Consider the following 23,861-nt stretch of genomic DNA (forward strand, 5'->3'; position numbering starts at 1 on the left):
ACACAACACATGTTCTTCCATGTGCTTCTCCACCTAACAGTGTGTCTGGAGATCATCGCTTAGAAGTGTGTAGACAGGTCTCTCATTCGGCATTTGGGGTTTTGCAATCTTCCTGGACCCCTGCATGATTCCCAGTCTGCAGCTGTCACAATTGTTTGCTGCCATGAGCAGCTTTGCCAGTGCAACTTCTGCCATTTGCACTAGAGTATCCTTAAATGACTATCCTTTTAAAATAAAAAACCTTTCTGAAAATCTGAGGAGAAAGCACTGTACCTTCTCCATGGAGATTGGGGGGATGCATGGGTGCGGGCAGACAGAAGCACAAACACACGCACACACGCACACACACACACACACACACACACCCCACACGCGCGCGCACACACACACACACACATGACCTGGAGTATAAGTCCACGCAGGTCATAGACCTGTGGAGCCCACCATGAGCAGGTCAGGGGAAGAGCCTATGTTAAACAGACAAACAATATTTCCATCAAAACACCAGTTAAGTTTCTGAGGACTGTCCCATGTTTCTCACAATTTATATTTTATTGATGGACACTGTGGCTTTTGAGAGAAGGCTTTACCTTAGCAAGCAAGATGACATGGTGTGTGCTTGTTTCTGCTCTGATACTGTCCCCAGAGTCTGCATGTCACACCTAAACCCAGCACACACGGGAAGCACCCTGATAAAGTACAACAGCAGACCTGGGGAGAGGGGACGAAAGGAGCCTCTGTATTAGTTCTGCTGCTGTGTGTCCTGGGACAAGTTACTCAAGTGCTCTGAGCCTGCATGTCCTCCTGAGAACCTTAGGGATGGTACAAACTACCAGAATGAATTGTTCCCAAAATGCAATGCAATGACACAGACCAAGTACCTAGCACCAAGTGTAAATATAATGTGGCAGTGGTTTAATATACTACATTAGGGACCCGTGATTGTTAGAGAGCTAGAATCTGCTATCATATGCATTAGGCTAGAGTATGAAACCCTCGTCCTGGATTTCCCATGGTGTGAGCACAAAGGGCCCTAGTGTCCTTTCCCTGGAAGGTTCCTGAGTACACCGGGGGGGCTGCAATGGGCTCACCCTCACAGGGTGGCTGTGAGGACTGAAAGTATGTGATGTACTAAGGATGGAGTCTGACACTACAAAATGCAATTCAGTTCCATTTACCAGCATGCACAAGCCTCAGAGGCAGCACAGAGTGGAGGGAAATAGGCCCCCACCCAGGAGAAAAGTGCACAGTAGCAGTATGGTTATTTCCAGTCATCCAGAACACACCAACTGCTCTGGAATATCCCGTAAGTACTGAGACACTAACTTCTGGTAATGCACATGTCTAAATCAATAAACCTTAGGGACACACAAGAACACATAACACAGGAAGACACACAACTAACAGCAAAGGGAGCTTTCACAGGAGCCTCCAATGCTGCCCCACTGTGGCCACCGTGCAGCCCCTGGGCAGAACACATCTTTCCTGGGTAATTTTAGGCATGCGTTCTGGCTTAGCATGCACTATTTCTTTTTTATACGAAGGAAAAGCCCATATTTGGAAATACACCACAAATAATTTAGAAATACCAATGACCATCGATTTAACTGTGCTTTCAAGGTAAATAAAATGTAAGAATATACAGGTTATTCTGAGGAAGGTCACTGCTCTGATCAGTCCTACAGGAAGTAGGCGACGGAGAAGCACCCCGTGCCCGTGTGACTTGAAACTCAGGGGCAACAGCGGGAGGGCGGCCAATCTTTCAGGAAATGGAGACTGTTTTGCAAACCATCACCTGAAGAGTAAATTTAGCCAATTATGTGGAGAAAGTGATGACCAGTGGCGGCTTAGTACTCAGGCAGCTTCCCCGGCTTCCTGTGACAACGGGCATTTCCGCACTGCGGTGCATCCACATGTCCCCTTCCTCTTCTGAGAATCTAAAAGCGTTTTTATTCAGTTTTGGGGGGGTTATAAGTTATGCAACTACTGTTTCTTATGTCTCTGGAAGGATTTCAGAATCTACCCTGCCTTCTGGGGGACTGAGAATAAAGCACAGAGGCGTGTGGAGGACAAGTAGACGCTGGGCGCCCTTCCCAGGTAGGTGCACACAACTCTCTTCACGTCTCCAGTCAGTGTTGCAATAATTTCACCTGGACGCACGAGTTAGCGCTGTTTGTTAACGTGTTTAACCCTCGCTGTCTGTGCTCACGTCTAAATAGACTCAGGCTGTGATATATTTGTTTTGGAATCTACACATAACAGATCAGTGCTCTTTAGACATGTATCTCTTTCATGTGCGTTATTGTCACTAAAAAGGTCACACACCTAGTGGCACTGAAATGGGTACAGGGGTCATTTGGGTCCAATATTATCTCTAGCTTTTTCAATAGTCTTGTATTTTAAAAAGAATAATGCAATCACAGGTTGAGTCAAAGGAATCAAAATAGTACTGTTGGTCTTTAAGGTAATTTATTTTTGAATTTCAACAACAAAATTATTCTCTCCCAGTGAGTAGTAAATGTGCTGTTTCTTTCTTTCTTAATGTATTTCTTTTCCCTACCAAAGCTCCTCTCCTTTTTCCCAGGAGACACGATAAGTCAGAATGGTCTGCCCCAGGGTCTTTAAATTGATGCTCTGTGGCATTAACAATACTACCTAACTCGGGTTCTATACGTGGTTGAAATACGGCCAAGAGTTTAATGTTTCCCCTTATTAAATGGATGTAGTCACCACCTGTCGCCTGGCATCTGCATCTACTAATTGTAGATAGCCCATCAATTACATCATCGGGAAAGGGGCAAAAGGAGGAAGGAGCCCCATTCACAGTACTGATATAAATTAAACACCATCTTCTGACTTGGGGGTAAATTTGCACATAGAAATGAGGAACATGGCTGACAAAATACCGACACAGGAGGAGGGGAGATGCATGGGTAGAGAGGCTCTGACATCTGAACATGACTCATGACCTAAGATTAGCTCCTTACCATGTCATGCCCACAAATAGTGCCTTCTGCTGCAGGCATAAACTTAGTCTCACATTTCCTTCCAATCCGGTGGCACCACAGGGCTTTACAGATATCCTACCAGGGAGAAAAGGTCATTAGTATTGCAGACGATCCACAAATCTATAATAAAATATTACTGAAAAATTTAGGGAAAAGAAATGATATAAACTAAAAAATAACTCCTTAGCAGTAGATAGACAGAAGACCCAGAGACTCATGTTCTAGACTTGGCCCAACTTAATTCCATCCCTGAAACTTTATTTATTCATATGTATTTATCATAAATTTGACACAATTATATTTTCTAAATTGAAAAGTAAAATATGCTTAATTCAGAGGTCGCAGAAAACTGCAGAAATTAAAATAAAAAAACCCTGATAAAACCTAACATTTTATAATTCATTCTTGTTCCAACCATTCACTAAGCTCTCCAAGTGTGAATGGTCATTTCCAGATTAAAGTTCATTATGAGACTTTCTGGCTTGTCCATCCACCCTTTCATCCATCCATCCATCTGTCCGTCTGTCTATCCAACCACCCACTCACCCACCATCCCCAACCTTTGATGAAGACCTAGAATATGCCAGTTGCCTTGCTAGGAGGGAGGTTCCATGAGGAATACAACCCAGACCTACCCTCTGGAGCATCATCTAAGGTGGGAGGGGGGGTAAATTTGCTATAAGTTGCCACATGGTGCATGTGGGAAGAGATGCTCCCAGGGGGAAGAGCACAGTGCAGGGTGAGTTTGTCAGAAGGGCAAGGCAGGGGCACTTAGAGAAGGACTCATGGGAACATGAGATATCTGAGCCAACTCCTGAGCTTGAGGGGTTTACTGGGGGAGAGGGGATGGCATTCAAGCGACAAAGAACAAAGCGTTTGTGCAGAGGAAGGAAGATGTGAAGGAAAAAGGGTGTGTGCAGAGCAAGGAAGACCCACACAGCTGACAGGGCAGTAAAAAGGGAACAAGATCTTGAGAGTTACACACCATGAAATTCTCTCCAAGTGCAAGGAATGAGTTTTCCTTCCATAACCTTATGAGCCCAAAGGAATGTCTTAGGGAAGGGCAAGTAGAAGGACTCAGAACATGATGGAAACTTCAGGAATGCTTGTGGTAGCTTTGACTGCACAGGAGGAAAACATTTCTTAAATTATCTGCACAAGTGTTCTGAATATTTGAACAGGCGCTGCATTATTTCCCAAAGATATTTACTGGCTGTATCTACTGGGTGATCTGTATCATAAAGAAAATGCAACATGGCCAAAAGTCGACATAGTTTTGCTTCAAAGATGGCATTTCACTCCCTTTATGCTTCTCCCCCCTATTTCATGGTGTTGAAAGATGAGCTCACACAGAGCTGTTCTGCATTGTGCGAGTGGTCTTTTGAAGGGTTTTATTGCTAATAATCAATATTAATTTTACTTTCATCAAACCGTTCTCAAATCTCCTCCCTCAGCTTAATTGTTACATATTTAGAAACTGAGGGCATACACGTATTTTCTGCCTGTATCTCCCTCACTAATAAATCAGCTTTTGGGAACTTGGAATGGTAAGAAGTAAACTTTCAATGTTTTAATTTGGGTATCAATTGCATTTATTTTCAAGTATCAAAATAACCTCCTATGGTTACAATCACTGTAATGTTAAATTTATTTCCCTGTGAGTCCGCCAAGTTCACTAAGCGTTACTGGGGCAATGTGTCACGCTGGTGGTTAATGCTCTCCTGGCCTCTCATGACATTAATTGGCATGCTGAGTTGGGGCCTCTGTTCTCAGCCAGAACAGCGTGTAGGGATCAGAGCCACAAGAAGACCTCAAGGAATCCATAAAAGCAGGGGCCTGAGTGTCTGTAACTCTCCAAAGAGACAACTGGAAAGCTCCGTTTGTTTGCAGGGTGACAACTTGATCGAATACCAGGATATAAATAAAGCTTCGTTGAAATCGGAGCTCTTGGACCCAGGCTCAATGTCTGGGTGGAACTATGGCGGATCAGAACCAGCATCTGTACAGCAGTGCAGGGTAGGCCTACCTGCTTTTGGGTGGTGGCCCACAGAGAGCAGCTGCCTGGCTGGCCTACGGAGACCTACTAATTCAGGAGGCTGTGTGTGCACACATCAACAAATGAAGGCATGATGGACGAATGGATGAATGGGTGGGTGTGAAAGAGGTGGCCGCCCTGTGGTCAGGCCAGCCGGGAGACAGACACAGTGGTCCAGTAGAGGGACTGGGCTTCCGAGGAGGCAGTCCTATCAGGTGTGGATTGGAAGGGCAGATCTGGGGGCAGAGCCCGGTGTCCTCCCTGTATGCATGAGGATAGCAACACCTGCTTATTTGACTTGTCCTGGGAGCTAAATGAAGTAGTTGTAAGTAACGTGCCCAACTCAGGCCTGGTACCTGAGAGGCATGGGGCCAGCACGCACTTCCTTCCCCACTCCAAGGGCATGGAGGTGATTCCAGCCCAAAGGCAGCTCTCCACCGGGCTTCATGGCTATGGCCTCAGGGAGTCAGTGGTACCAATTCATGGGGCAGTTTCAAAGAGTATCCAAGACGATACAAAATAAATGTTTTAAAATGCTAAATTATTTTTTTGTGTTTGTCATAGATCTCTGGCACAGTGCTCGGTACCTATCTGGCTTTCAATACATGTTTTCTGAGTGAGTTGAACACCTATTAGTTTGTTCTCATGAAAACCTTGAACAGAATGAGTGGGGACATTTTTTGTGTAAAAGGAAACTAATAATGGTAAGTGAAATGTTATCATAAGAACATCTAAGATGACACAGGCAGGCCACTATATGTATGAAAATATAGATCTAGACCCTAATATTTATTTTCTTTTTTGTCTTTTTTAAAGATTTATTTCTTTATTTCAGAGAGAGAGAGAGAGAGAGAGAGAGAGAGAACATGAGCAGGAGGGGAAGAGGGAGAGGGAGAAAGAATCCCAAGCAGACTCCCCACTGAGCTCTGAGCCCGGGTGCCCCTAAAGTATTTTCATAATATTCTTACATTGTCGTTTTCTGGAACATTTTGCAGAATAAAGAAATATGAATGGAAGATACTATTAAAGGTGATTTTTTTTAACTTTACTAAGGACAAAGCTCTCAAGTACAAGGGGCAGGTGATAGCTTGCCCCAAAAGCACGTGACCCACGCACCCAGTCTGTGTTTTCCCTATGCCCCCCGTGTATTTCGGCCCATCCTGGAATCTGCTCAATCCTCAGTGCAGTTCTCCAGACAGAAACCAATGACAGGAGTTAGAAGAGCCTGGAAATATCATATAATCCATGCTACTGTTATTCAACATATCGAAAAGTACTTGAGACCTTGGTACCCTACAGATATAACTGACATTTCACAAAAACATGACACTCTCTCTACCCTGGAAAACAAATAAAAAATCTAGTTTCTCAAAGAACTGGATAATAAAATGACCATGAAATGACCAAACAACCAAAAACCAGTTTTATCCTTTCTTATCATACTTTGAACTACGAATTCTAGACAATAATGTGCAATGATTGTATTAAATTAAGCATTATTGTTGTATGTCATTACATTCTTAATTAAATTTCAGGGTCCTCTTGGAACAAAGACCCTATTAAATCGTATGTCTAGGGCCAAGGAGCTGGAATGTAAGACATGCCGGGTGTTGGGGGGGAAGCTCCCAATTTCACAACAGTGCCCAGGACACTAAGGTGATCAAATTTCAAAGTAATTCTGGCAGCCCCGCATCTCAGACTGCAGGGTCAGGCTGCCAAGCCCCGCATGATGCTGACGAAGCAGAACAGGCACTAGATGAAGACGCAATGTTTGTAAAAACTAATACTTTGGAGAAAAAAGCTAAGTCCACACGGAGAGCCCGTGCTTTTTTTCATCTTTGCAGCGAAGGAATCCAATCTTTAATGAAGGTGCTCACTTGTGAGTCTATCTTATAATTTAAGAGCTATGCTCACGAAGACCAATTTCAGCCATGCTGACTTGGTTGAGTGAAGCATCACAACCTAACACCCCAAATAAAACCAACATTTTCTAATGACTGTGTTGGGAATTTATTGGGGGATTTCCCAACTGTGAGTGCACTGTCCCCGGATCCATTTTCTCAAACTGTCGGTATTAGACTCACCAAAAATACCAACTGAAAATGCCATCACAAAAGATGTTATAATGGGATCTCTAATTTATTGCAATTATTTGTCTTTCAGGTATGGGATACTTTATCACTAGTTCCAATGATCACTCTACAAGGCATCAGAGGACAGATGAAGCTGTGGCCATATAGCTGCGTGAATTTAACCACAAGTATGTAAACACACAATACACCAAATACACATCTATTTGTCCAAGAGACAGATGCATATGAATTTGCATTATCTATTAACTTTTCAAACCAAGAGTCCCTTTCTAAAATAGCATTCACCCATCTATCACCTGCTCAGCAAATGTTCACTGAGGAATCCTTAGGTGCTAATTGCTGGTTTAGGCATCAGGTAATTTACTTGTTATTTACTTATTTGTTTTTCAAAGATTTTATTTATTTGGGAGAGAGAGAGATAGAGAGCATGAGCTGTGCGGAGGGACAGAGGGAGAAGCAGACTCCCCGCTGAGCAGGGAGCCTGATGCGGGACTCAATCCCAGGACCTTGAGATCGTGACCTGAGCCCAAGGCAGATGCTTAACTGACTGAATCACAGGGTGCCCTACTTGTTATTAATTTAAATTCTCCCATCCGTAAACTTTTGGATCTTTATACTTCAATCTAAAAAAACAGACCCATTTTCATAAACTTCAGAAGGAGTTCATTGAAAAAATTAAATTTTATAACTGAAAATGTTCTGAGATGCTCTAATTCACATGGAAAATAACCTAACTGCCCACTGTATCTAAATTTGAAATTCAAGACCCTAAAGATTCTGGCCACACAAATGATATTTAACTTAGAAAATCCATCAAGTTTATTTATGTCGAAGAACAATTTTGCATCACAGGGAATGAGCTGACATGATTGATTGTAAAGGATGTTATTTTTTTTTTTTTAACTGAAAAGGTATTTCCTCGACTGTCCATGATGAAGTAACTGGTACCAGGCTTACTTTTCTGCATACAAAAACTATATGAAACTGGACAAAATATATGGGCCACTTGTTTCAGGCTTTGCAACTGGCAGCACAGTATGTGTCCCTGGAGAGAAGGGAATTCGTAAGGTGAGTGTCACCTCTGCTCTATCAATCTGCCTGACATGGTGCAGCCAGGTGAGTCCCAGGCAGACAACGACAGTCTCCCTGCATGGGGAATGCAGAGATCAGAGTTGGGGTCTGCAGAAGTAGCTAGAACCTGTGGGACTCTGTGGGACCAGAAAGTAAAAAGTAGTCACACTAAGTAAGGGGCCCCAGATGCCTGCCTGAGGATTTCCTGCGTGCCCTTCCTTATCTGTGGGGTGAATGGTGATGCACTAGATGACACCTCATGTGGCCTAGATCAGGGCAGCAGCTCTGGGCTGCACACTCACCAGCTGGACGAAAGAGGCCACACCATGCTGGGAGACACCGGAGTCTGGGCCCGCACGTGAGGGAGAGACCTCAGTGGAGAGCCCAAAGTCCACGCCCCCAGCCCAGAGCCCAGGCTGTGCCTCTGGCTAAGGAAAAACTGAAAGAGAGGAGCCCTAAGGAAGAACCAAACAAAGCCTCAAAGGATGAAGGGATCCCCCTATTATAATAATAGAGTACGAATGTATATAACATAAAGTGATACTCTATTATAATATGTTACAAATATACTCAAGGCTATAAAGGGAAAAGTGGACAGAATGAGTGAAAAAAGATGGGAAATTTCAGTAGAGAATAGAAAGTATAAAGAATCAGATCGTATTTCTGGAAACAAAACTTAAAATAACCTAAATGTAGAGTTTGCCGAATTGTCTAAATAAATGATTAGGTATGCCAGGAGATAAAGATGATGATCGGCTTTTTATCAGAAACATCCGAGTCCAGGGGAAAATGGAATTATAACTTTAAAATGTGTATAGGAAAAAAAATAAAGAAAAAACTGTTTAGAGCTCTATATTCAGAAAAATGACTCTTCAAAACAGAGGGTGAATTTAATGACATTTTCAGATAAGGAAAACCTGACCTACCTTATGCCCAGCAGATGCAGGCTATAGAGAATGTTAAAGAAAGATCTTCAGACCAGAGCAAATGATACAATTTGGAGTTGATCCATAAGAAAGTATAAGTACTACATGGTGCATTTGTGGGTGAATATAAAAGGTGACACTTTTATTTAAAAGCAACTCCCTGTGCTAAAACAAACATTTTAACATTGTGTCATGTTGCTTATAACATACACAGAGGTAAAATACATGATGAGGACAGGGCAGCATGGGAGTCACGTGGGCTTACTTGTTGTAAGGATCTTGCATTTTGCATAGAGTGGTACAAGGTTAACTCTAAATCGATTGGGGCGCCTGGGTGGCTCAGTTGGTTGGGCGACTGCCTTCGGCTCAGGTCATGATCCTGGGCTCCTGGGATCGAGCCCCCCATCCGGCTCCCTGCTCCGCGGGAAGCCTGCTTCTCCCTCTCCCATGCCCCCTGCTTGTGTTCCCTCTCTGGCTATCTCTCTCTGTCAAATAAATAAATAAAATCTTTAAAAAAAAATAAATCGACTGTAAATTAGAGATGTAGCTATAATCTCCAGAACAACCACTAAAAATCAGTATAAGGAAGGATAGTTAAAATGTAAATTGAGGCAAAAAAACAGGATTGTTAGAAAGAAGCTTAAAGCAAAAGGAAGTAGAGAAATAAAAAAGAAGTGTGACCAATGGGAAACTAAATTTAAAACCTATCAACACAATTCTCCACATTCACATCATAGAGAAGAAAAACAATATAACTGCATCCCCAGAAGCAGAAAAAGCATTTCACAAAAGTCAACACACTTTTGTGATAAAATCTCTCAACAACCTAGGACCAGAATGGAACTTATCAGTTTGATAAAGGGTGACTATGTAAAACCATCAACTAACATCATATTTGCTTTTTATTAAGTTTTAATTGCAGTATACTTAACATACAGTGCTCTGTGGGTTTCAGACGTACAACATAGCGCTCAACGAGTCTACATGTGACTCAGTGCTCATCACGGTAAGTGTGCCCTTAGTCCCCATCCCGTTTCCCTGGTCCCCCACCCACGTCCCCTGTGGTAACCCTGTTTGTTCTCTATAGTTAAGAGTCTGTTTCTTGCTTTGTCTCTCTTTTCCTTTATTTGTTTTGTTTCTTAAATTCGACCTACGAGTGAAATCAGACGGTATTTGTCTTTCTCTGACTGACTTACCTCACTTAGCATTAACCTCTCTAGTTCCATCCCTGTTGTTGCAAATACTTTACTTGGCATTTACAAAGTTCCAGAATAAGCAAACTGTATCTATGGTGATAGAAATCAGAACAAAGTTTGCTTATCTGGGTGGGGAAGGGGCTGAATGGAAGAGGGCATAAAGGAACTTTTTGGCTTTATGGAAGTAAGCCATGTTTTGATCAGCATGCTGGTAACGCGGGTAAACACAGTTGTTAAAATTCCAACTGTACACCTAAAACGAATCCATTTCACTGCATATAAATATTCCCTCAGTAATAAAAGATGATAGTTAAGAAAAGATTTAGCTTCTTACTTCCTGCATTTTCCAAATGGCGCCAGAGTACCATGGATGATACAGTCCATGGTCACAGAGCAAAATAGTGTGTAAACCAGAGGTATGCTGTAGAAAATCCCATCTTTGGGCAAAAAAAAAAAAAAAATGAGTCTTATGCTCCCTGTCCTTAACAGACATAAGAGTAACGCTCAAAAACTTCCTAGGGATTTCACATGGAAAAGGCAACATTAGGGATCCAAGCTGATGGTAACTGATTTATTGCTCTTGTCCCAAGTTGACATTACCCAGCTCAGGAGATAAGGATCCCTTCCTGGAACACGGTTGTAACTGACCTTAGGGGGAAATCTCCTCGAGTTTAGAAGAAAAGAGATTATCACGTTAGATTTAAATTGGGAATATTCCCAGTACATTATGAAATGTTGGGGGTTTCTAGAGGATCATGTTTTTGTCTATTTTCCTCTTGATTTCATTATAAACTAGAATAAAAGAAATCTCAGGAATAGGTACTTTCATTTAATTTATGGGTAGCTTTCCTTGTGGTTCAGTACAGCAAGTTCCTAGATCCCGACCTGCCCGTCCAACACGGGCGCATGTCTCTGTGTCACATGCAGAATTTATGTCAGGAAGCCACGCCAGTCATGTCCCCGAGCTCAGCGGTGCACATCACACCTTCTACGAGAAACTTCTCTAGAAAGGCTGTCCTTGGGAAATTTAATAATCAGAAGCTCTAGACAGGTTGTTGCTCCATGGTAAATTCTGCTTATAGCTGAGGAAGGTAAAGCAGGGAGGTACTATTTTCTTAACAGCATTGGAAAAAAATGCAGAGCATTAATTTGCCAACTCACACCAACCAGAGGTTATTGCTGAGTTCCCACGTGATAAATCAGAAACAAGAGCTGACCTAACAGGCCAAGTCGGTTCTCCGATGAAAAGCGATACCCACACCAGGATCGACCAGCTTCTTCTTTGCCAGGAGAACATATGTTTCCTGTTATCTAAGACCAGCTCTAACTCACAGGATCTGACATTTGGTAGGTACCCAATAAATGCAGAATACATCAATGTCCGTTACACTGAATAAAACGGTTTTATGAATCATATTGCACTGAGCATTTGCCAATAATCACTTGCCTTTTTAAAATCCAGCATGCAGAGCTTGGCTTTCTCTCCAAACTGCCACTTGCACTGAGTGTTGGCGTCATATAACTCTCCCGGCAACTTCTCGGGGTACTTGTACTCCTTCACAGGCTTCGGCTGATCCACAAGGCACAGCGCTTGGGCGGTGCTGAAATGCACAGGACATGGGGCTGCTAGTGATTCCGCAACACTTACCGGAGATGCACCTTCCTGAGGCCGGGCTCTTCTCCTGCAATCTGACAACATTCCCTGTGCAGCGAGGCGGGGGTGGCGGTGGGGGGTGGGGGTGGGGGGGTTGGGCATTCTTCTCCTGCGGGCCCATATGACATTTATCTCCATTCTATTTAAATACAGGGGCCACATATCCCGAAACTGCTCCTACTGCATTTCAGCTTTTCCAGGAAGACAATTTGTTCTTCATTAGATTCCTCAAGCTTATCACGGGGAAAAGTGAGATGGAAGAGCACAAGCAGATGTTCAGTGTGAGAAGTGCCAACTGCAGACACTTTTACGTACACTTCTGGCCATGAGTGTTCAAAAGATGGAAATGGGCATTGTGGAAGGCTAGCACAATCCACTTATCTCCAAGACGAGAATTTTCTTTCTTTCTTTCCCCCCACCCCATCCTTACCTCCCTTCCTCCCCCCTTCCACTCTCCTCTTTCCCCCTCCCTCCTTTCCTTCCCTGGGCCAGGGGCCACCTACACACAAGCTCACAGCCTCCAGAGGTTCCCCGTAGAACACAGCAACAATTTCTACCAGCTATGCTCTATGCTCAGGCTAATTTCTGACTAGATCCCAAAGTCAAGAAGGAAATTAACTCTGCTTAAGTTCACTAGCAGATGGCTAAAGACCAACTAATGACTCCTTCCTCCACAAACACGGTATTCCCTTCCCTAGCAGGGACAGGCATAGTTATAATTTTCACATTCGGAGGGAGGGCAAAGAGCGTTTGCATGTAGCAACTAAATCTTGCTTGCAAATTTCAATAAGCCAAAAAAAGTCCCTTCTATGTGAGCAATATATTGAACAATGGCAGACCTGCCCATGGATCCCTACTTTGTCTTTGTGTGGCTGCCCACCTCGACTGGGACCTTTCTGGCCTCAGTCTCCACCCCAGTCTCAAATTCCACTGCCTTCGAGTCCACTCCTGCATGCCTCCGATTCACACTGACCCATGAAACACGAGGGTGGTCCCAGCTACCGTGGAGGAGACATCAGTCCTACGTAGGAGGAGATCAGAAGCCCTTTTGGAGCACACTGAGAAGTATAGACTAAACCAAATGATAGGACAGTGTTCAGAGCAGTGGCCGGCTCACTGTGAGCATTCAACAAATGACCTGTCTGTCTATCACGGTCACTAGGATCATACCACAAAGGGATATTTTTAAGTAAAGAAAAACGATTAAAAGCATAATTAGCAGTTAAAGACAGGAGTGACTTGGCAATTTTGGAATTCCATAGAACCTCTCCCTGATGGATCTCAAGTGATTTATACATCCGTGTTCCCCATTAGGTCCCTGAGGCTATGTCAGGGTGGCAATATGATCCCCATCCTCTGGACAGGAAACCAGGAAAAGTCAGCCAAACTGACTGGCCCCAGCAAGAGACTGACAATTAAAACAGTTTCACAGGTTCAGGAATTTTTATAGTTTGTGTAAATGTATAAGCACAGGGCGCGAGGACAAGGTTCCCACCTGGCCATGAGAAATGCAGTGCACAGACTGGGAGCCTGGAAGAAGCTGGGAGCCTGCAAGGAGGTGCAGGAACACACATATCACTGTTGGGATGTGCAGGTCGGCTCCGATTAGCTTCACCTTGGAAGGGAAGCAACTCCCCATGTGGATCTCACCCTTGTGCTCCCGCTTAGGCTCCGGCTGGAGCACGTCTGCTCTTTCCCCCTTGGCCACAGCAGGTGTCATGGCCAAGCACAAAGCCAATGGGGCAGGTGTGAGAAAACCCCATGGCATGGACGTTGAAAGGAAAAGCCACTGCACAAACAATCCACCATAGTATCCACGTGGACAAATCGTGTTTTGACCCTGTGGCACGCCCCAGACGAAAGTCAGGTGCCCTACCTGTGATAAGCAAAACAATAAAGCTTGTAGGAGATCGTGTGGAAGAATATATTTGTGACTCTGGGGTAAGTAGAAATTTTTTTATTCTAGCAGCCCACAAAAAGTACTAACCCCAAAGGAAAAATATGGATTAATTTAGACTCTGTTACAAAAAGGAAAACTCTGTTAACCAAAAGACACCATTAACGGTGGAGATACCTACCAAGTCATAGAGTGACAGAAGATACTCATATAATATGTATTTTACATAATGAACAAAGTATTCAGAATATATAAGGTACTCCCATCGAGAGACAAGAAAAAATAAAAAAGCCTAATTTTTAAAAATTCATGAGAGATCTGAACAGGCACTTCACTCAAGATTATTCAAATGACCATTAAACATGTAAAAACACACTCGTTCTCTTTAATGGCCACTTTGGTATGTCACTAGACTCCCAGCGAAATGGCTAAAATGGAAAAGACCGACAAGACCAAGTGCTGGCAAGGGTTCAGCGCCTTGTGAGTGCTCATAACTGTGGGCATGTGACTTTGCATAACCACTCAGGAAGCTGCCGGGGTGTCTCCTGACACTGCAGACTCCGTATTCATGACCCTAGAGTTCCAGTCCTACGAATAATCAGAAACATATATGTGAACCAAAAGAATATGCAGAGTATCATTTCTTAAATAGCCCCAAATTGGAATCTCAAATGCCGATCACCAACAGAATGGATTCGTAAGTTGTAGCATATTCATGCAATTAAAAATAAATAAATGATGCTATATTTTTATGCAGCTACGAGGTTGAATCTCATAATCGTGATATTTAGCTAAAGATCCCAGATACAGAGTAGTATGTCGCTCATGATTCTGTTCATAGCAAGTTCAGAAACAGGCAAAACTAGCCTATGGTGGCCTGTGTCAGGAGCATGGTCATCTCTGGGGAGGAAGGAGATGATGATGAGAGTGAGTGTGGGGTTCTGGGCTGTTCACTGTGCTCTGTAGCTTTTTATAAAGGTTAGTTAACATATTCATTATCTCACATCCTCAGATTTGTGAATGTTGTGTAGTGAGAATTTTTTTTTTTTTTTTTTTAAGTTTAGGCTCCACACTGGGTGTGGAGTCCAACGTGAGGCTCAAACTCACAGCCCTGACATCAAGACCTGAGCTGAGATCAAGAGTCGGACGCCTAACTGACTGAGGCTCCCAGGCGCTCCAAGAGAACTTGTAAGATCTACTCTCTTAGCAATGATCAAGCACAGAATACAGGACTGTTCACAGTTACCGTGCTATACATGGAAGCCCCCATGACCTCCTCATCTTAGAACTGCAAGTTTGTATGTGGGACCCCCTTCACCAGCACTCCCACCCCAGTATAACTCTTTGTTGCCATGAGCTTGAATTTTTAGATTCCACATGTACGTGGGATCATACAGTTCGTCTTTCTCTGACTTATCTCACATAGCACAATGCCCTCAAGGTCCATCCACACCGCCAAAAATAGCAGGATTTCCTTCTTTCTCATGGCTGAATAATATTCACTGTGTGTACGTGTGTATGAATGAACTGAAATTTGTTCTTTCCATTATAGCCCCAAATATTCTTAACGGGCTCTCAGGTCAAGTCAGATCTTCTCATTGACGGAAGAGGTACGGTGTGTGGCAGCGGTCCCACGCACCCCTCAAGCTCCTGGCTCCCAGCGATGGTCCCTTTTCCCATATGGACTGACATAGATTCATGGGGTCAGAGGGAAGGCACATTCACTGGTCTGTGAATACCATGATTCAAATTTTTAAAAAGTAAATTGAAGACGAGTCCCTGTTGTCATTAAATTAAAATAATGAGTTAAAATTTCCTTAGTCCTAGGCCTCCCGGACAGACATGAGTAAGTGGGATGAGGTCTGTGTCTGTTCCTCAGAAATGATGCATGACGTCACTGAGTAGGTTGATGAATTTACTCCGAACACGTATCTGTCCTTCTTGACTACCAACTATAGGGAAACATTGTGCTGACAACTTCAGACCGACTGAGTGCCTTTTTTTAAATATATTTTTTCCATGTACCAAATGCGAGACTGCTAATAAAGGAAAGCGGTTTCATCTTTAAAAGTTAGCCACTTATCCTCACTCATTGTTGGGATCGTATCAAAATAGCCGCCTAATTGGTGGAGAACGTAACAGGATTGTGATTACTTGGAAATCAGGAAGTCGGCAAACACGTCAAAGAAGATAAGTCTCCGATTGATTAAACTGATGAGACTTCTCTGCCAACACAGTATAGACATGGCCCATTCATCACTGGTCATCCCATGGGAACAAAAGCTTGAGTGACTTTGACAACAGGAGGCTCTCTTGGAAAATTTAATCTTTCAAGAGAACAAATTTGTGAGCATGCATAATCTTGTGTTTCTGTTCATAACCATGTGGCCCAGCAAAACTAGCAAAGTTCTTGAAAATAAAAGTTTATGACTGAATGGCCACACAAGGGTTTTACTGACTGACACAAAAACAAATGAGCGAACTTGAGCAGACATTGAACCGTCCCGGGATCCCAGAGCAAACATGTCTCTGAACCACACTCTTGGCAACCCCTCCTAGGGCCACGGTCTGATTCGAAGATCACAGCCCATATCTAATGTCATCAAAACAAGTGCTCTCTAAGCATATAACTATTTCCTTCCACGAGTTCTCCTACAGTTCTTGGCAGCTGAGCAGCAATCTGGACTCTTGCATGATGCTGATTCTCACCGTACACCCACCCGTTGAGCCCCTGCTCTCCACGGTGTCTGGGTACATTTCAAAAAAATTAAACATGTTTATCTTCATCAAAACCATGAAGATGAAAAAGCTATAAAAATTTTGAGGGGCACCTGGATGGCTCAGCTGGTTAAGCGTCTGCCTTCAGCTCAGGTCATGATCTCAGGGTCCTGGGATCGAGCTCCGCATTGGGCTCCCTGCTCGGCGGGGAGTCTGCTTCTGCCCCTCCCTCTGCTGCTCCCTCTGCTTGTGTGCTCTCGCTCGCGCACATGCATTCTCTCTCTCAATGAAATAAATAAATAAAATCTTTAAAACAGTTTTTTTTTGAAAAATAATCTAGAAAATTATAGAAAGGATATAGAAAACTTCGATGTAAACTTCAGTTTGTGCTCTTTTTTATTACAGAAAGCAGAATTCTTCAAGCACGTGCACACGCAAACATACACACACACACACACCAAACAAAACTGAACAGCTGCAAGAAACAGCTACAAACAATGCTAACAATCCCCAACTTGACTCCACAAGGAGCCCGCACAGGGAAGAGCAAACGTTGAAAGGACCCCAATATGTCATGTCACCAGTAGAATAATGTTAACACTGCCTTTTTCGGTATTAGAAATAAAAGGAAAATGATCAAGTGTATGTTACTAGAATATAGATTTGTATTGCCAGGTGACAGATACTATCCACGAAATTTTCACTCTTCTTGGCTGGCATGAACTATGGAAGGCAGCCATCATTCCTTTAGGCGGTAAAATATCTTGACTGATGCGAAGTCTTATGGTAAGAACATGAGGAAAGAACCCAGGCCGAAGGTGAGTGGCTCAGAAGCCTTGCTACAAGCTCAGAGGAGGACCGAAGAGACGGGCAGCGATAAGGGAACCCAGCCAGGGGCTCAGGGCTCCACGAGGGCACGGGGAGGAGCCTCAGACAGTGAGCAAACAGGGAGCATAACCACCAGAAACATGCACGTGACCCCGCCCTGTTGTGTGCTAGAGAGAAGCTTCTGTATTTTGTGCAACAGAAAAAAGGGAGGAAAAGGCTTTACTGACAAAATAAGAAAGAAAGAGAAAAGGAGAGAAAGAGAGAAAAAAAATGAAGCAAGCCTAGACCCCAAGATAAGCAGCTCCGTGGGGCGAGCCAGTGAGGCTAGCAGAAGCCTGAAAGGTGTCTTACGGGGTACAACACGAGCTGGGGACTCTTGTACTCGACTCCTGGCCTCGAATAACGAGTTCTGGGTTCTGACTATAGGCACGTGCATCAGTTGCGGAGACTTGGAAGGCGGATATCTGGCTGCTAAGCTGGTGGTCCGTGCATACTGCCAATCTGTTTTCCTTCCCCCAGGTCTGGTGGGGCCAGCGTGGGTCACGCAGCCTGCCGCTACACCTCCCTCCAGATTCCCTGCTCAGTTGCTGGCATCATGTGGCAGAAACAGGACAGGGACAAGCATGTGCTCCTGGTGTCTCAGACTGGCCCGGGATGGACTCACTCCAGCATGGGGTCCAGAGGAGGGTAGAAGGGGGGAGTCATCAAGGTGCCATGGGTTAGCGCACACACAGATATCCACTGAGGTACTTCCTAGCAATGTTTTCACTTCGTGTGTCTACCAATACTTATAAGCACTCACTGTATGACATAATTTGTTACAGATACGAACATATATTTTATGCAGCAGATGTACAGCAGGGCATTCTGTAAATAGAAAGGATATGAATAAAATATATAGAAACACATCTATCAACGCATGCACTTGGATGTATCTACAGTTCAGTTTAGATATACATAGACACAGTTTCATTTGTTTCCAAGAATTCTGTGCTGGCAAAAGCCTCACTTTCCTTAAAATATCGGTATTTGCCCTATTTTCTGTTCATATGAATGGATTTGATCTCCTTTCTTGCTTCGGTTCCTAGAAAGACCTTTGCCCAATTTCAAGCTTCAATATCACAGCCAAAGCCTCTATTTTAAGACTGATATATTTGTGTGTTTATTCCTTGTTCTCCATTTTTTATTTTCTTTTTTTTTTAAAGATTTTATTTATTTATTTGAAAGAGAGAGAATGAGAGATAGAGAGCACGAGAGGGAAGAGGGTCAGAGGGAGAAGCAGACTCCCTGCCGAGCAGGGAGCCTGACGCGGGACTCGATCCCGGAACTCCAGGATCATGACCTGAGCCGAAGGCAGTCGCTTAACCAACTGAGCCACCCAGGCGCCCTCCATTTTTTATTTTCATTTGCTTTTCGTCTTCATCTGTCAATTCTAATTTGTTTTGTTTTGTTTTGTTTTGTTTTAGAGAGAGCGTGCGCCTTTGCAGGGGGCAGGGCAGGGGGAGAGAGAGAAGGGCAAGCAGGTTCCATGCCCAGCGCAGAGCCCAGCGGGGGCAGGGGGATGGGTGGGGCTCAATCTCAGGACCCTGAGTTCCTGAGCTGAGCCAAAATCAAGAGTCGCATGCTTCACCAAATGAGCCACCCAGGCGCCCCTAATTATTTTTTTGTATGTTTTCTTGTCATAATCTGCTCCAAATTCTTAAAGTAAGGTGGTTTGGTTTGTTAGCTTTGTCCAAGAATATATCACTGACATAAGAGTAGTAACTCTCACACCTTCCTTGACGAATATCAGAAGTGTGCGCGCATTTAATGGAGAACTCGCCAGGAAGGTCCTTTGCCGCCAGCCCTGACACATTTTGGAAAGATGGAAGCACATGCTTTGTATCTCCTTGACAAGAATCAGTGGATTATTGAGTGTTGGTGTGTTTGTCAGAGAGTGAGCACAAGCCTTCTAGGTGCCTGGCAAGATACGTTTCTGTGTCACGGATACGCATGTCCTCCCTGCTGAGCGAAAGCAGTTCTCCTTCCCAGGGCCAGGGAAACAGGAATGTTCCCGAAAGAACAAGGGTAGAAAGGGGTGTGTCCTCCAGGAGGCACAAGAACCTCAGAGCGCGGTGTGCTGCAGGTACCACCCCTGGGGCCCGGGAGAGTCCGTTCAGAAGGGAAGAGAAGGAATGCAGGGAGCTCAGGTGGGCACACACCTGCAGTCCCAGCCCCCACACTCGTGACCCAGCCCTTAAAGGGCGGGCCCTCAGCTGCATGCTCGCTGCCAGGAACACAGCCCTGTCCTGCACACCCTCCATAGCCCTCTCCTCCCCTGGGAACCATGGGCTGTGGTGCACAGCCAGCTCCTACAAGAGGAAGTGACCACAGGATGGAAGGCCCCGGGCTGTCTGTGACCACACGCAGCGGGTTCGCTGACCCGCGCAACAGCGTTAACACACGTCAGAAATAAGGTTAGGGTCTGCAGCTGAAGCTAAACTCCAAACTCAACGTCCTTGAGACTTAGGGGACAGTCTGCCTTACTAGCAGATCTAAGGCCACTTCCTAAAGTCCCTCCTTTCTCTAAAGAGTAGAAAATCTACTGACTGTCTTTCTCAGCAGGTCAAACAAACCCTATCTCTCCGATGTCCTATATCCTAAATGAATTAGTGCTTTAATAAACATTTACAAAAATAATTATTTAAAATCGCAAGATTTTAGAGCCAGGCTAAGGTTTCCCCTTCTAATAAGAAATGTACTTTGTGGAAAAGAAAAGAAAAGAGAAAAAAGAGAAGAGAAGAGAAGAGACCCCCAAAAGTTACATTGCTTCCCCACTGTGTGCACGGTAGGTCTTCCTACTCATGAATAAAAAACGTTTAGTCACAGAAGTGAGAATTTAAAACAACTAAATGTTAGTGACAAATACTTTGATTTGCTAAGTATCTTGGGTTTCATTTGAGTCTAAAGGTCAAATGATGTTGGATTCAGCCTGCAGGACTTGGAGCTCTAAGGAAGTGTCTGACAAACTTCTTGGCCGAGGGAGCATCTCAAGACACCTTCGAAGGCGAACCATCTTGGGAAGTCACAGCCAAGCTGGGGCTGCTTGGACAGAATCAGGCTGCCCAGACAGGGGGCACCAAAGGCACTAAGAGACACACACCCAGCTCCGGGAGCTCATACCTTAAAAATTTGTGCAGGTACTGGCGGCTGCAGGGTGACCAGGAGAAGACCCCATTGCGTCCTGCCAATGTGGGGGACATGATGTTGCCCTCAGACTTTTTGCACACGTTCCCTTCTCCATCATGGACCATGCCGAAGCTGTGAGAGAGAGAAATCGTTCTTTCAAAACCACGAAAAGGGTCAATGACCTAACAGACTCCATCAAATGCACGTTCAACTCCTACACGCCTGCCTGGCCATCACGCAGAAAGGAAATGTCTGAACAGCCAAGTCTTAGAGCATAGCCATGCAGTCACAGACCTTTCCTGAAGAACTACCCTTTGGTCAGTTGTCTGAAAGGGCACACCAATACAAAATGAAGCATGCGTCTGGATATCTGCTAAGGGCCCATGTTTTAATTATAAAAATCATTTCAGGTGGGGTGTGGAGGGCAGGTCTCTTGACCTTGATAAAGCTGACAGTGTTCTCTCCTGCTCTCATCTCTCTACACTCTTCTGGTCACCAGGGATTTTCAGAATTTGCACGTGTTTGTCAGAAACACAAACGTAGTCTCCCCAGGTGCGTCTGATGCCTCCGCAATTGGAGAACTGACCACCTGTTGGAGCTCCCTGTGGGGCTGACCCTTTGTTCCCCACTCCCACCAAGGGCTGCCCCACCTCCTGCCAGGTCTGCACTGCTGGGGACTGTCACGGCTGGACAGTGCTTGACCGCATTCCCTACGTCCCTCTGGAGGAAGTAGCTCCATGAAGCCCAGTGGGCAATCTTGCTGCCTTTATCTGCAGGAATTGTTTGAAGGTACACCTGTTCCTTCAGGCTCAAAACCAGACTACTCTGGGGCACCAGCCCTAGCTGAGTGGAAGGGACCATCTCAAGCCTCATTGGCTCTTGGGGTACTTAATAGGGTCCTTTACAGATGTGCCAATTGGCACCCTTTCACTGTCACCTGAGAAAACTCTAGCCCTACACCTATAAGAATGCCATGAACCGAGTTGCTACATCTCTTTACCAAGCCAGCTTCTTCTTAACTGCCTAGAGCTTTGGCTGTAGGAGTGTTTCACACTGCCATTTTCATCTACCCTAGAAAGAGCACAACTAATGGCTTGGGAAGAACGCCTGGGCGATTTGGGAGTCCTAGATGACCCTGAAGACTTCCCATGAAAGCAAACATATTCTTTGAGGGTGGAGCCATTGTTGGCCATGGTAGTCTGGTAGCTGCCAAATCACTGGATGGATTCTTAGATAATGGGGTTCCACATGAGTGGGGTACAGAGCAAAGGGGAAGGCAAGGAGGCAAAGCAAAGACGGGCAAGATGGTTACTGGGTCTGGGGACATTCCAAGAATGCCACCAAGCATCCCATGATGAGAGGAGGCAGGGCAGCAGGGACAGAAGACTCCCAACACTGGGAAAGGGGTCTCCAACCATGGGCTAGGGAATCTGTATTTGCGGCTGAGGCTGAAAACACATTTTCCCCACTTCACTGGCTTGCTTATAGAGATTTAATAGTATCAGTAAAAATAACTCACACTTATAAGCGCTCACTAGTGTTCAAACAGGATATTAAACACCTTATCTGTATTTTCTAACTTAAGCCTCCCCAAAAGCCTATAAGGCAGGTAGAATATCGTGACAGCAAGACTGAGGACTGGAGAAAGCCATGTCCACCGTCTCGGACTCAGGACTGCAACCTGATGCTCCGACATCAGAGCCCAGGCGGGACCCGGGTAAGAGCGTAACACGAGCACCATTGAAGGGCGTATCCAAGGAAATCTGGCATGCAAACATTGTTGAATTTCTGCAAAATTCCTGCTCAGTACCAAGGGTGATGCAGATGGGAGTCATTTCAGCCTCCACCCATCCTCTGAAGTTCTATTAAAGCAATCAATCAAGGCCAGGGTAACCATATAGCAGAGGAAATGTGTCATGGCTATGAAAAGGATTCGGACTGTAATCACATATAGGTATCTGCCTTGGGGAGAAAGTTAGGAAAATGAACAACCAAAGTACACTCCCCTGGCGGGCCCTTGACCTGTGTAGATGACACGTGCACTGTGGTCCAGTAAGTGCCCCAGGTAAATGTGCTACCACTCTGCCCACATTTCTAAGGACACGAAAGCCACAACAACCCAGATCTGGGGACATGGGGGTCTTAAACTTTTTCATCTAAGATATTTTCCATGATTCTTTCTAGAACTGATTCTCAAACTCTGCTGTGCGTCAGAATATCTGAGAAATGCACAGCTCGGTGTGGCTCCCCAAAGTCCATTCTTGTAGATTTTTTTTTTTTTTTAATTTAGTAGCTTAGGAGTTAGGCTTTGGTACTTGGGTGTATTCTAACACAATAAGGTAATCCTGATGCCCACCCAAATCTCAGCATGACTACATTGCGAAGTTGTCTTTCCAAGTAGTTCAGTGCCCATATATTGTACCGTGATGGATGTCAGCACGTTCGCGTCAAAGTACCCCGCAGTGACCACACTTGATAGTAACAATAAAGTCAGGGAAGGATGAAAAGAACACATTTTGAAGATAAGGTTGGTCTTTGGCAACCAAGAAATGTAAATACTACCCAAGTTACACCATACCAGACGTGTTCTTTGCTTCCGTGAGCCACAGTATTTTATTCAAAATTTTCATCACCCCATAGGTTGAAACAGTAAATATACTGTTTTCTTTCCTACCCACTAGCTTTTAAGTTTCTGAAGGACAGAGACCCTTCTTGTCCATGCCCAGCCGCAGGCCAGTATGCTCACTAGCCCATAACAGGTTCTCCACTGATGTTTGTTGAATAAACAAAGACCAACCTTCCAGCCATAACACCCACTCAAATACCCAAATGTAAACATAATTTCAGATTAAACTGGACTTGGGAATTATAATCAGTGTGCAATGCTTTTAACGTCTCTACAGTATGTTTTCAGTGATTCAACTGCATCAGCATGTATTCTGTCATTACTAACGATTTACCCAGAAGGATGAACGCCATGTCTCGTTAGAGGTGGTATTGAGTATTTCAGACTGTTCAGACGGCGGTAGTTAAGGAAACAAGAAACCCTTTGAAGTAACCACGGGCGAATGTCATCCGGATGGCTAAATCACACCCTTGGTGCCATGATGGTGCCACAGGCGGGCCTAGGTGTTGGAGCTCCGATGTGGACTTTTCAAGGAGCACAACACACCCCCGTCAAGAGGGAGAAAGCTGGTGTGGACACAGCATCACATGGGTCTCGGGGGCCGGGGCAGGTCAAACAGCCAGAAGAGCAGAGGCTGAAGA

General features: G+C 44.6%; 1 protein-coding gene across 1 annotated transcript in view; it reads right to left on the reverse strand.

Moving 5' to 3' along the window:
* ADAMTS16 (ADAM metallopeptidase with thrombospondin type 1 motif 16) overlaps positions 1-23,861 on the reverse strand; it is a 141,459-nt gene that overhangs the window by 67,825 nt on the left and 49,773 nt on the right. Inside the window, exons 9-11 of the mRNA XM_028122664.2 lie at positions 20,589-20,726; positions 11,777-11,930; positions 2,988-3,083 (exon numbers count right to left, since the gene is read on the reverse strand). Of these exons, the coding sequence (XP_027978465.2) occupies positions 2,988-3,083; positions 11,777-11,930; positions 20,589-20,726 (388 nt within the window). The remainder of the gene's footprint in view (positions 1-2,987; positions 3,084-11,776; positions 11,931-20,588; positions 20,727-23,861) is intronic.

Source organism: Eumetopias jubatus, unplaced genomic scaffold, assembly GCF_037043125.1.
Source record: "Eumetopias jubatus isolate StellerSeaLion01/CBP00866 unplaced genomic scaffold, mEumJub1_p1.0 scaffold_5, whole genome shotgun sequence".
In the NCBI taxonomy this organism is placed as follows: domain Eukaryota; kingdom Metazoa; phylum Chordata; class Mammalia; order Carnivora; family Otariidae; genus Eumetopias; species Eumetopias jubatus.